This window comes from Mirounga leonina, unplaced genomic scaffold, assembly GCF_011800145.1.
Source record: "Mirounga leonina isolate KUSES-001 unplaced genomic scaffold, KU_Mleo_1.0 Mir_173, whole genome shotgun sequence".
Classification (NCBI taxonomy): domain Eukaryota; kingdom Metazoa; phylum Chordata; class Mammalia; order Carnivora; family Phocidae; genus Mirounga; species Mirounga leonina.
The window spans coordinates 73,865,847-73,878,414 of record NW_023270447.1 but is presented as its reverse complement, the minus strand read 5'-3'; the positions used below and the strand labels follow the sequence as shown (position 1 = coordinate 73,878,414).

General features: G+C 55.2%; 2 protein-coding genes across 3 annotated transcripts in view; both read right to left on the bottom strand.

Moving 5' to 3' along the window:
- MAP3K6 (mitogen-activated protein kinase kinase kinase 6) overlaps positions 1-1,986 on the bottom strand; it is a 15,153-nt gene extending 13,167 nt beyond the window's left edge. The window contains exon 1 of the mRNA XM_035019006.1: positions 1,891-1,986. Coding sequence (XP_034874897.1) covers positions 1,891-1,986 — 96 coding nt within the window. The remainder of the gene's footprint in view (positions 1-1,890) is intronic.
- Positions 1,987-6,140: 4,154 nt separating this feature from the next.
- CD164L2 (CD164 molecule like 2) lies at positions 6,141-10,179 on the bottom strand. Of its 2 annotated transcripts, XM_035020206.1 has the most exons (6): positions 10,027-10,179; positions 9,375-9,542; positions 9,203-9,274; positions 8,622-8,666; positions 6,961-7,105; positions 6,141-6,444 (listed from the first exon to the last, which is right to left on the bottom strand). In XM_035020206.1, exons 1-6 carry the CDS (start codon positions 10,112-10,114, stop codon positions 6,438-6,440), a joined length of 525 nt encoding a protein of 174 aa, XP_034876097.1. In that variant the 5' UTR covers positions 10,115-10,179; the 3' UTR covers positions 6,141-6,437. The 2 variants fall into 2 exon arrangements, with proteins under 2 accessions (XP_034876097.1, XP_034876098.1); XM_035020207.1 differs by lacking the exon at positions 6,141-6,444 and having other exon boundaries at positions 6,957-7,105.
- Between the last annotated feature and the right edge of the window lie 2,389 nt (positions 10,180-12,568).

The window sequence follows — 12,568 nt, the reverse complement described above, 5'->3', positions numbered from 1 at the left end:
GAGGGGGATGTTAGCAGATCCCAGGAGAAAATAGCAGCACCAAGGAGGCAGAAGGCCTCAGAGTGGGCAAAAGTGCAGTTGCCAATAAAGTCCTCCAGCTCCACCCACCCCAACCCCACCCCCCGCGGCTCCCAGGTACCTGGGGGGAAGGGGGAGGCAGGGATGGAGGAATCCTCAGATCCCACGGTGGGGATTCAGAGTGCCAGCGAAATGCCCCTCCCAGGCCCCTGGGGCCCTGGGGGGAACTTACCCCTAAGAGCGAGCTGGTGCAAATTCTCATTCCCCAGCCAGAATTCGGACTCCAGCTCCCAAAACCGGCTTTGTAAGAGGACCAAGAGCAGAATAAACCCATAGAACCATCCTATTGCTTTTGGAACACTTGGGGAGGCAGAGAAGGCCAGCACAGGAGACAGGGAGAAGCAGAGGGCAGGTCAGCAGAGAGAGAGGGCGCACTGTGAGGGGTGGGCAGACACCTGCCCCCTCTTTGAATTGGGGGCTTGTTGATAACGTGTGAGTCCGAGTGATCTTTGCCTGTAAATAGTGATGAACTCCACATTCCCTTACTAACTTCTGCTGACCGTCCCCCTCCTGCCGAAGCCTGACAAGTCCCAGGGTGACTGAAATGAGAGAAACATGGGGCCTGCCCTTGGAGGATGGTCAGTCCTGCTGGGAGTCAGATCAAAACAACCTGCTCTAATTTACTAGAAGAATCAAGATATTAGAGCAGAGAGGTCACCTCCAGAGTCCCAGGCTCAAGTCCTGGCCTTACCCTGACGTCCCCCATCTCCCACAGCAAGCCAAGCAGTCCCCAGGTCCTACAGAGTTTCTCTCCTCAATATCCTTCAGTCTAAGGGCCTCTCCTTCCCTGGTGACCCGGACCCCTGCCGTCCTCCTAACCTGTGTCCCTGCCTCCATCCTATCCCCCACCGCAGTACACCTTCCATGGTGCAGCCCAAGTCTTTTTCCTAAAACATATGTCTGACCGGGCCCCTCCTCTGTTTACAATGTTCCATGGCTCTCCATAGCCTCCCATGCTCCTCAGTCAGCCATTCTGTGCCCTCCATGAACTGGCCTCTGCAGAGGCCCTTAATCCATGCTTGACCTACACCAGTCCATCACCAACACCCCTGACTTCTTTTTTTTTTTTAAAGGAAGTTTTTTGTTTTTTTTTTTTTAAGATTTTATTTATCTATTCGACAGAGAGAGAGACAGCGAGGGAGGGAACACAAGCAGGGGGAGTGGGAGAGGGAGAAGCAGGCTCCCTGCGGAGCAGGGAACCCGATGTGGGGCTCGATCCCAGGACCCCGGGATCATGACCTGAGCCGAAGGCAGACACTCAACGACTGAGCCACCCAGGCGCCCCCACCCCTGACCTCTTATCTTTCCTCAACTCATTCCCACGATCTCCTCAAACCCTCTCGTCCTCTCCTGCTTCCCTGTGATTGTCTTTCCAGCTACCTGGAATGCCCTTCAGCCCCCATCTATCTAGAGAACTTCTACACAGCCTTCAAGGCCCTTTCAAATGGCATCTCCTCTGTGAAGCCTTCACAGACTTCTTCAGGCCCTTTGGGAGCTCAGTAAACGTTTGCCGGCGAGGGGCTGGGAGAGAGGCCTTGGCTCCAGTGGGCTCTGGCTCCCCCTAGGGGCCAAGAGGAAAAGTGTCCGCTGGGCCTGGCCTCGGAGCCCTTGAGCCTCCCTGACACTCACCAGCCAGCCGACTTCTGTGGTGTCCTTGTCACAACAAGCCAGGAGGCTCTGCCCTCGAGTAGGCATAGACAGTACCAGCCACTCAACGTGGCACGCCGGCTCAGCAGCTCCTGGCAGCTTCTAGGGCCTACAGAAGGGGAGATGGGCTGAGGGGAGTTGCCAAGGGGGGTTGCCAACCCTCACCCTGCAGGCAATGGAACAGGCCAAGGGTGGGACCCCCAGGAGCCCTCTCAGCTCCATCAGGCCCCTGAAGAGAGGCTCTACGGAGGGCTGGGCCATGTCTGGCGGCCGATCGACACCCCAGCACCACCTGATGCCAAGTTCCTGGCTCCTGTGAAGGCTGCCTCCTGGAACCACAGTAGGGGCACTGGATCTCCTGACCCAGGAAAAGACAGAGTGTTGGCTCTGAGGTCTGAGTACTTCCAAGGCCCACAAACCAGAGGGGAGGTGCCCAGGCCCCTCTCCTAATCCCCCCCACTTCTCCCAACCTTCCATCCCCCCACGGTGGATTGCTCAACAGCAGCCGAGCAGAGACACCCCTCTCTAGTCCTGGGGACAGAAGCAAAGAAAGCAGAGGATACCCATGGTCCCACACACTCAGCAGGCTCACCCTTGGGGCCCATCTTGCCAGGTGGTCCAGGTTGCCCTGAAATCCCAGAGGCCAAGGTGCCTTAAGTCTCACCCCGTGCCCAGAGCAATGAGGGACTCGAAGCCAGAAGTCAGATCCCAGCTGCACTCTTTACTGGCTCTGTGATCGTGAGCACCCAGCTTATCATCCCTGGGCCTGACTTTCCCACTTAGCAAAATGGGATAGAACCAGCTACCTCACAGAGTCAACCTTAACACACACTAGGTTCCTTGCCCCTTGGTCATGGCCTCTCAGCTTAGACAGTAATCACTGCATCCCCAGCCTACCCACTTCACTCCAGGTCCCTGACCGCTTCCTGGCATCCCTGACTTTGAGGACCTGTAGCTCCTTTCTCTTCACAACTTCCTGGGGCTCCAGGACAACTGGGCAGGAGGACAATTTTGTGGCTTCTGGTTCCCTGGGTTCTGCAGGAAGATGCAGGGCTGGGTGGCCACAGGGTGGGCATGGGGGAGTGGGCATATCTCCTCCAGACCCCTTTGTGGTTCTCTTTCCATCTCCCAGATTCCAGCTGTCAGGACCCTTACCTCCAGAGCTGCCAAGGGTCAAGGGTTGGCACCATTTGCATCTATTTGCATAAATTTACAGTGCAGAGCCCAGATGATCAAACTCCCACCCCGCTCCTTGAGGCTAATGCGCCTGGGTGGGAGAAGGACACCCAGGGAAGGAGTGAGGGTTGGTGGGGAGGGCAACCTAGACCCTGGGCAGCTGGGGTGGCCCTGGGTCCTCAGGCAGGCCAGCTTCCCAAGGAAGAGGAGCAAAAAGGTAGAATGAGGGCGCCTGGGTGGCTCAGTTGGTTAAGCGACTGCCTTCGGCTCAGGTCATGATCATGGAGTCCCGGGATAGGGTCCCGCATCAGGCTCCCTGCTCAGCAGGGAGTCTGCTTCTCCCTCTGACCCTCCCCCCTCTCATGCTCTCTCTATCTCATTCTCTCTCTCAAATAAATAAATAAAATCTTTAAAAAAAAAAAAGGTAGAATGGGGTCCATAGTAGCCCCATCTTGCTGGTGTCCTGAGGGAAGATGCCAGTTTATAAAGGGGCCAGGCTGATGGGAGAACATGAAGCCTGACTCCCGAGGGACATCGCACCCAGGCTAGAATCAGCAGAGGGTAGAGGCATTTCCTCCCTCAGCCCTGGAGGCTGGGATGGAGTCCGACTTCTGATCCTGGTCTCTGGGGCTCTGCAGCCATCTCTCCAGACCTCTGGATTCGCATAGGGCTTTCCGCCTTTGCCCCTCTGCTTGTTCTGTGCCTTCCGTGTGGGATGCTCTCCTCTCCATCTCTCCCTGCGAAGCCCCACCTGTGTGTGGAGGTCCAGGCCTCCCGCCACCTCCTGCAGGGATCCCTCCCTGGTCCTTGTCAAGTGTTATGACCACGGCTACCATCCGTTGGGCACCTGCCGCACTCCACTAGTCCTGCTGGGTGTGGTTTGTGTGTGGCCTCTGGTCCTACGCAGCCCGGCTCGTAGGCATTATTGGCCCTGGGCTATGGGACTGGCACAAAGCGGGCACTCAATAAACTTTGGTTCAATGAATGAATAAACAAGAAGAAACCGAGGCCCAGAGACAGAACATGGCTTGTTCACTCTCTGGCACCTCTATGCCCAGAGCCACAGAGATTTTGCCCAAACTCCCCACCAGGGAGACACACTCTCGGCAAAGTGACTTCATGCCCACTCTCAAGTCTGTCGGGGAGACCCTGACAGCACCTAGGAAATAGTTGCTAATATAGGCAGGCCATTGAGTCGGCGACTGTGCCCGGCAGGCCTCGAGGCTAGGAGGCCCGGGAGGAGGCAACAGCCACAGTCCAGATGTGAGAGTTGAGGTCTGAGCTGGGGAGAATCCTCAGGGGATAGCAAAGGAGAGGGAAGGCTCATTTGCTTGTTTGTGCACTCATCCATTCACTTGGCCATTTGTTCATCAAGCCTTCCCTGAAGGCCTTCTCTATCCAGGCCCAGTGCTCATGGGGGCCCGGAGGGAGGCGGTAGCAGGGGGTGTCGGGAAGGCAGAGGCCGAGTGTGCCAGACAGGATGGATGCGTGAGATGGACTCTCTGAGATCGTGAAATTTCAATTCCAGGGATCTCTCCTCCCCAAACTCTCCCACAGGTGTGCCAAGATCTACAGACAAGCTTAGTTATCATGTGCTTTTTTTTTTTTTAAAGATTTATTTATTTGAGAGAGAGAGAGAGCATGAGCGGGAGGGGCAGAGGGAGAGGGAGAGAGAATCTCAAGCAGAATGAGTGTGCAGCCAGAGGTGGGGCTTAATCTCACGACCCTGAGATCACGACCTCAGCCAAAAGCAAGAGTTCGATGTTTAACCGACTGCGCCACCTAGACGCCCACCATGTGTTACTTATAATAAATTTTTTTTAATGGGGCACCTGGCGGGCTCAGTTGGTGCAACTCATGTGACTCTTGATCTTGGCCTCGTGAGTTTGAGCCCCACGTTGGGCATAGAGATTACTTAATTTAAAAAAAATTATGTGCTGTTTATAATAATCAACAAGGAGATGCCTGGGTGCCTCAGTCAGTTAAGTGTGTGACTTCGGCTCAGGTCACGATCTCAGGGTCCTGGGATCCCCACTCAATGGGGAGTCTGCTTATCCCTCTCCCTATGCCTCTCCCCCAGCTTGTGCTAATAAAGTCTTTAAAAAAAAAATCAACATGGAAGTGACCCAACTGAACATTGATAGGATACAGGCAAATAAAATATCACCATCTGGACAAGTCATAGGGCAAATCTGAGCTCTAATGAAAGGGACAAAGTTGCGGAACAATATGTATAGCCCAATCCCAACTTTGTATTTTAAGAACACTGAATGTGTGTATGTATGTTGTAAATTTACAAAAAGAGTCTGAAACATATTGTTAAGCATAGTTATTTCTGGGGAGTGGGGCCCAGGGAAAGTGTTCCTCACTCTTCATATCCATTTCTTTATAGACCTTGTGTTCCCTACAGGCATTTACTACTTTGGAAAAAGCAAACATCTGATAAAGAAAGGTCCTTAACTGAGTGGAAAACCAGAAGGAGGTGGGGGCATTTCTTCCCAGCAGTGCCCAGCAGTGGGAGGTGTTCTCAGTCAGGGAAGACTTCTGGGCGGGGGCGGGGGCAGGGGGAAGAGGTGGGCATGGGAGGGCAGGGGCTTTCCGGGAGGGCCTGAGTGAGGAAGGCCAGAAGTGCAGAAATGGCTGTGAGTCCTAGGGGCATATCCCCTTGGCATTGGGGTGGAGACCTAACTTTAGGAGCCGAGAGAGCCTGGAGATGCCTCTACAGGAGGATTCTGAACTTCTGCTTATTCTGGAGTCAGAAAAACCTGGATTCAAATCCTAGCCCTGCCCCGTCCCACTGGGTGATCTTGAGCAAGTGTACTTACCTTTCTGAGTCTCCACAGACTGATCTGTAAAGGGCTGGGGGGCAGGGGGATGGGGAGCGTTAAACACGTATAACAAACGAAAATATTTTAAAAGGTGATGGGGCGGCTCCGTCGTTTAAGTGGTTAAGCAGTTAAGCATCTGCCTTCCGCTCAGGCCATGATCCTGGGATCCTGGGATGAGTCCTGCATCAGGCTCCCTGCTGGGGGCGGGGGGAGCCTGCTTCTCCCTCTCCCTCCCCTGCTGCTCCCTCTGCTTGTGCTCTCTCTCTCTGTCAAATAAATAAATAAAATCTTTAAAAAAAAAAAAGTGATAGTAGCAGTCCAAGGCTGAGTTCCCATTAAGGAAAGGACGATGGCTATACCCCACCCCCCACAGATCCACACACAGCCCAAGACACAGGACATGAAGCACAGTGCTGGAAAGAGTTCTTTTATTTGGGGGCAGTGCCAGGTCAGGTGGGTGGGAAGGGGCAGGCACAGACCCCGTGCCAGGCAGGGGGCCTGCAGGCATGATGGATAAGACAGGAGGTGGTCGAAGAATGCTCTCAGTGCAGGTACCAGGCCCAGGACAGGAAGCACGAGCCTGCTTGATAGCCCACAGGGGCCAGACATTGGTGGCCAAAGTTTTTCCCACCCCCAGTGCCTACAAGGGGGCCAAGAGGGCAGCCTCTTCATCCTCCTTCCCCTGCGGAATCCAGGCCTGAAGGGGGGTCAGATTCTGCAGAGGCCAGACAGAGAGGGCACTCAGGGCAGTGGCCCTGCCTAGCTGGGCTCAGGACCCCCACCCCCAGACAGCAGGCAGTGGCCGGAAGCACACACTTTGAGGGAGGCTGCAGCGACCCGCCCCACCGCACACACGGCACACGGGGGCCTCAGGGCAGCTCCCCTTCCTAGAGGAAAACCAGCCACAGAGCCACAAAACGAAGGCTTGCCTGGGCTATTACCTACTGGCTCTCCTCCCTGCTGGCAGCATGAGGGACAAAGACAGGTGGGCTCAGCTGGGCTCTCAGACACGGGCCCAGGCTGAGTCCTGGCCCCAGCCAACAGGGGGCAGAGAGAACCCCACGCGTTGAGGAGGGAGAAGTGTGGCTCACATGGGTGACATCAGAAGGAAGACATTGCCCTTAGGGCCGCCCCATTGAGAAGACAGTGCACTGGCGCTAAAAGGGACCCAAAGGGCAAGAGTCGGGTGGGGAAAGTGAGCTGGGACTCCACTGGCTGGCCAGGTACTCACAGTGTCTGGTAGGTGCTGTCCTTGGCCTTGAGGAAGCGTAAGACGAAGAAGGCCGCTGCCTGCAGGCTCAGCACCAGCACAACGCCCCCAATGAAGCTGGCCCCATCAAAGCCAGGGCTGTGGGCTTCGGGAACTGGGGGGCTCCCTGCAGGGTGCAGGTCATAGCGGGTTGCTGTGGACCAGGATCCCAACCCCACCCCAATAACCAGCAGAGGTTACCTGGAGGCTCCAGTCCTCACAATGAGAGCCTTGACCAGCAGGCTCAGAAGTTCAGCCCAGATCCTGTGGGCAGTGGGAAGCGCCCGGTGGGACAGGGGTGGGCCTGGCTAGGGGGGTGGCGGGGTGGTGGGGCTAGGCTCCAGCCCTGGCTCTGCTCCCGGTTGCTCTGTGGCTTGATGTCTTTCACATCCTCTCTGGGCTCAGGACTGCATGGTCCTGAGAGCGATGAGCTCCCTTCTAGCCTCCCTATCCCACACTGGCCCACTAGGGTGAGGATGGACCCAGAAGTTGGGCCTCTGACCCCTTCGGCTCAGAGCTTCTTTTGGCCTTGGGTCTCAGGGTTCAAAGCCCAGATGCAGATGATATCGTCCCTTTTCAGGACTCCTAAGTCCCGAGACCCTGAAGTCACCCGATGTCAGAGCCCTTAGAGAAGGAAGAAGTGGAGGCTCACACCCTATCAAGTGGATGAATGGAGACTAGGTGATGTGTGTCAGAGGGAGAAGCTGGGTTCTGAGGACCAGACCTGTCCAAAGTCACCTCACAGTTAAGACAGAGCCAGTCACACAGCGCTCCCTGACTCTTTCCACCCTCCCACCCCCCATCTCAGGGCCCATGGTTGCCAGGCTGTCCGGGTGACTCCCAGCTGTGCCACGTTAGCCATCAACCCCCACTAGGGTTTCTATTTCAGGCCCTAGGCCAGGTGCCAGGGCAGGGCAGGGCTGGTGGCAGAAGATCATTCTGGGGCAGTGGAGAGGAGCCCAGCTGGGAGCCAGGTCTACTTCTCGGAGGGTATAGCTTGTGTAAGCGGGTCTGAGAATATGAAAGGCAAAGGGTGGTCCCAGCTACAGCTCAGGGAGCCCCAGAGAAGGACACTGGGGGAAAAGGAGGAGAGGGAAGAAATGAGCTACCCAAGACTGATCTGGGGCTCAGCCAGAAGGAGCTGAGCCATCAGTAATTCAGCCTCTAAGATCAAGTTTCTGGCTTTAATTAACCAAAGCCTCTGCAGCCATCCCTACCAAGCCTGGTGACCTCCAGGCCCTGAGAGGCAGTGGGAATCAAGGGGCAGAGTTCTTGCTTCTGCTCTGCCAGGAGCCTGCCTTGGTAGTCGCTGAGTACACCTCATTGGTGACCTGAGCCATCCATACACACTTCAGCACCAAGGGCAGGTCCTGAGAGGGTCAGCCTGAGCTCCCAGAACTGGTGTTGGGGACAAGGGACAGGAACCATCATTTCCTGATCACTTTCTATGCATCAGACACTGAACTAGGCTCTATACACCTGCTCATAAAATCCTCACAGCAACCCATTTTACAGGTGTGGGAACAGTCTCAGCAGGAGAGGTCACAGGGCTGAGGTCACAGGCAGGTCAGTGCCTGAGCCCAGCTGTCTTTGCTGGCACCTCTAGTCCTCCCACCACTCGGATTCCCCCGGGTAGCACCTACCTGTTGTGACTGGTTTTGGTTCATAGGTGGGGTAGTGGTGGGCAGCTGGAAAGACAGGGAACCCATGCTAAATCAGCCCTCCCACTCCCTGACTCCCACCAAGACCCCAGCCCAGGCCACCAGCTGGACTTCTGACTCAGATCAGGTCCCCTGTTCCAGGTCCAGCTTCAAGCCTTAGTTCATACGGTTCCTTCCACCAGATGTGCCCTCTCTCCATCTCTACCTTTAAGGGTCATCTCTGATGACACCTCCTCCAGGAAGCCCTCCCCCCATTCCCTTCTGAACTTCTGATTCGGAAGTCCTCACTGTGTTTTAAATTAGACGAGCCAACTCCTTCATGCCCTCCACACATCTGTCCTGGATCCTTTGGCTGTGCCAATTTTTAACTGGGGAAACAGGCCAGAGAGGGCGAGGGACTGCTGCTCAGTGAGCTAAAGGCAGAACTGAAACTGGACCCAGGTGTTCATGAGCACTGTCTGCTCCCCGAGAGAGGCCGATTCCTTCCTGGAGGGCAGGCTCTGGCTGGGGACACCTCAGTCCCCTCTCTCCAACTTGGCTTAGGCCAGCAGGAGTCCCCTTACCTGGACACGACTCTGAGCGATTGTAGACAGAACAACCTTCCTTGACCACCTCAGCTTGGGCCACACAGTGTCCTGGTGGGAGAAGGTGTAGGGGAGAGATATGGGGAGAGGTGCCAAGGCCCTGGGGTTCAGAACTAGGGGCACTCGATTTGGGGAGGGCCCAACTCCGTACCTGGCTCCTCTGGCCGACACTGCTCCCACACGCAGCCAGAGAGGTTGTGTGCTTTGTGCCCCTCCACACAATGCTCACAGAGCTCGAGCTGTTTGCAGGCCCCTCGGACAGCTGGCCAGATGTTCATGCGGAGCAGGGCTCCCCGCCCAAAGCCTCGAGCTCCTTTACCTGGGCGTAGGAGCAACTCCTTGAAACTGAACTGCACCCCCAATTCCCCACTACTGTGGCTCTCACCCCTTTGCACACATACACTCACCTGGATCCCCTAAGGCCCAATACACACCTGGAGTTTCCACAAACGCATGGTTACACACACCCCCAACCTCCCCCACATTCACCCAGAGTCCCTTCCCTTTGCATACACCTGGGGTTCCCTGATAGATGAGGAGCTGACACCTCCAGACACACCTGGGGTCCCCTCCAAACACCTGAAGCCTCTAATCCCCCACACCTGGAGCCTATTACATACGGATGCTTCACACATGGCGAGAACCCCCTTCACCCACCGCCGGAGCCCTGAACTCTCTGGAAAGTCCCCTCCAGCCCCCCGCCCCCCAGCCCAGACCGCTCCAGAAGAGGCGGCTGGATGAAGGTAGGCTCTGCCTGCCCCTGCCCGGGCTGGGCCTCCAAACCAGATCCTGGTCCGCGTTACCGGCGACAGCGAGCTGGGCACACAGGAGAAGGCAGCAGCAGCCGCCGCAGAGCGCGACCCGTAAGGCGCGGGGTCCCGGCGCGGCCATGGGCGGGGCGAGGCCCGGGGGTCGGCGGAGAGCTGGTGTAGTGCGTCCCTCCCCGACTCGGCTCCGCTGGGATGTGGGGAGCGAGACCCAGGCAACCTGGGCGTGGCCAGGTGGGCGTGGCCATTCTGGGGCGGGGCCAGAGGCTCAGCCGGGGTGGGGCCCTCGTCGGGGGCGTGGCTAGTGGGCGCGGCGGGGCGGAGCTCGGTTCGGCGATCTGGGGCGGGGCTCGGACAAAAGGGGGCGGGATCCAGGTGTAGTAGCACACCTGGTCCTGGGAGCACCCACCAGCAGCTTCACGAAAACTCCGCTCGGTAGTTAGTATCCCTACTTCACAGGTGAGGAAATTAAGGCTCAGAAAAGGTGAGTGAGTAGGTGGAGGTCACAGTGGCAAAATCTGGATTCCAAGCGACGTCACTTTCCCGCAGGCCGGGCCTTGTCGAGTGAACCCAACTAGGCCCCACGCCCTTTGGACTGGCTTCAGCTGGCCTCTAGACTGCCCACCTCGCTTCACCCTTTCACCTTACTCTCTTCTGCCCCTCAGCCTCCCACCACACCCTCCGACCAAGTTATTGGTCTCATTATTAGTAGGACAATTGGGGCTTTCCCCAGCCTTCCCTTCGGCCTCAACTGCCCTGGTACCGGCTTCTTCTGGTTCTTTCCCCTCTGGAGCTTCTTCTCGGGTTCCTTAGCACCTCCTCTTTCTCCCCCCCCCCTTCACTTCCACTTTCTTTCCCCTTCTCTGTTGCCCCTCCTTTTCCTCCTTCCCCCTCTTCTTCCCTGGTGGCACGATTCCCTCCTGAGACCTATTCCACCTCTCCTGGGGTCATTTTAGCCATTCCTCTGCCATCGGTTCCGATCTGAAAGCCATCAGGTCTCATATCTCCATCTCCTGCTCAGTGCTCCCTCCCCAGCTGCCACCTATAACTAATAATGCATAGTTCATACTATTGACCACTTACTCTTAGCAGAATATACATTCCACTAAGAGCTTTTACTTGCAGCTTCTCATCTAATGTCCACGACTACCCTCTAGGCATGGCTTTTGTTATCCCCAGTTTGTGGGCTTCAGAAGTAAAATTGGGCACCTGGCAGGCTCAGTCAGAAGAGCATGTGGTTCTTTTTTTTTTTTTTTTTGAGAGAGAGAGAGAGAGCCCATGAGAAGGGAGAGGGTCAGAGGGAGAAGCAGACTCCCCGCCAAGCAGGGAGCCCGACGCGGGACTCGATCCAGGGACTCCAGGATCATGACCTGAGCCAAAGGCAGTCGCTTAACCAACTGAGCCACCCAGGCGCCCCAAGCATGTGGTTCTTGATCTTGGGGTCGTGGGTGTAGAAATTACTAAAATAAATAAATAAATAAATAAATAAACTTAAAAAAAAAAAAAAGAAGTAAAATCACCTGCCCAGGGGCACACAGCTACAATGAGGGGGGCCAAGATGTGAACCCAGGATCCAATGGGTCCATCTGCTTCCTGGGCACCTCCACCTGAGTGTGTCTCAGGCCCCTAAAACCGACCCATTTCTTTTCCCCACTCATGATACTTCCTTTTTGCTTCAAAACATGTATCAAATGTATAATTAATTACTCTTTTGTATCCTAGGCTGTAATTTCTATGAAGGCAGGAACCATGTTTATCTTCTTCTGTAGTTAACTCCCTCTACACTTAAGTGCTAAGTAGGTGCGTATTAAATAACCAGATTGTATCATGTTGTGACCGTGTACATTTGTCTATTCTTCTGGTCTGTGAGATCCTCAAGGACCCCCTACTTAATATCATATTAAGTGTTTATTTGTAGATTGTCCATCTTTCCCCATCAGAATGGATGCTTTGTGAAGAAGCCAAGGATTTTTGTTCATTGCCTTGTCCTCTGTGCCTAGAACCATGCCTGGAAAGTAGCACATGCTCAATAAATATTTATTGAACGTTGAAAATGCAGGGATGTGGGGGCGCCAGGCTGGTTCAGTCTGTAGAGCATGCAACTCTTGATCTTGGAGTTGTGAGTTTGAGCCCCATGTGTGGCATGGAGTTTACTTAAAAAAAAAAAAAGAATTAAAAAAGAAAAAAAGAAAGAAAAGAAAATGCAGGGATGTGGCCAGATCATCTCTCTGTCCGTAGCACCCACTCAAAGCCCAGGGAATTGTCAGTGAATACTGGCTGAATGAACAAATGGGTCTGTGCTAAGAATGTGTGTACTGACGATGCCCAGATTCTTGGGGCTTGGACAGGGGGCCTGTGTGGGTATTATCTGTGCCTCAGACACACACCCATCTTCCATGAGAGCCTAGGCCCGTGAGATTCCCCAGACTGAAGAGAGAATGGTAAAGGAAGAAGTCTTACCTGGAATGGCGTGCTCACAGCCACCCGGTGGCCACGTGGGGGAACTGCAGGTATTGTCAGCCCCGGTCAAACTTCACTCGCAGCCCCTTCTGGGGAGATGGTGATGTTTAGGATAGAA

What these genes read in the sequence shown, in the direction of transcription:
- CD164L2 (XM_035020206.1), bottom strand. Translation starts at nt 10,114, where the DNA reads ATGGCCGCGCCGGGACCCCGCGCCTTACGGGTCGCGCTCTGCGGCGGC. An exon ending in TGCCCAGCTCGCTGTCGCCG is followed by an intron (nt 9,543 to 10,026) that starts GTAACGCGGACC and finishes TCCTACGCCCAG; the next exon opens with GTAAAGGAGCTCGAGGCTTT. An exon ending in TCGCTCAGAGTCGTGTCCAG is followed by an intron (nt 8,667 to 9,202) that starts GTAAGGGGACTC and finishes CTGTCTTTCCAG; the next exon opens with CTGCCCACCACTACCCCACC.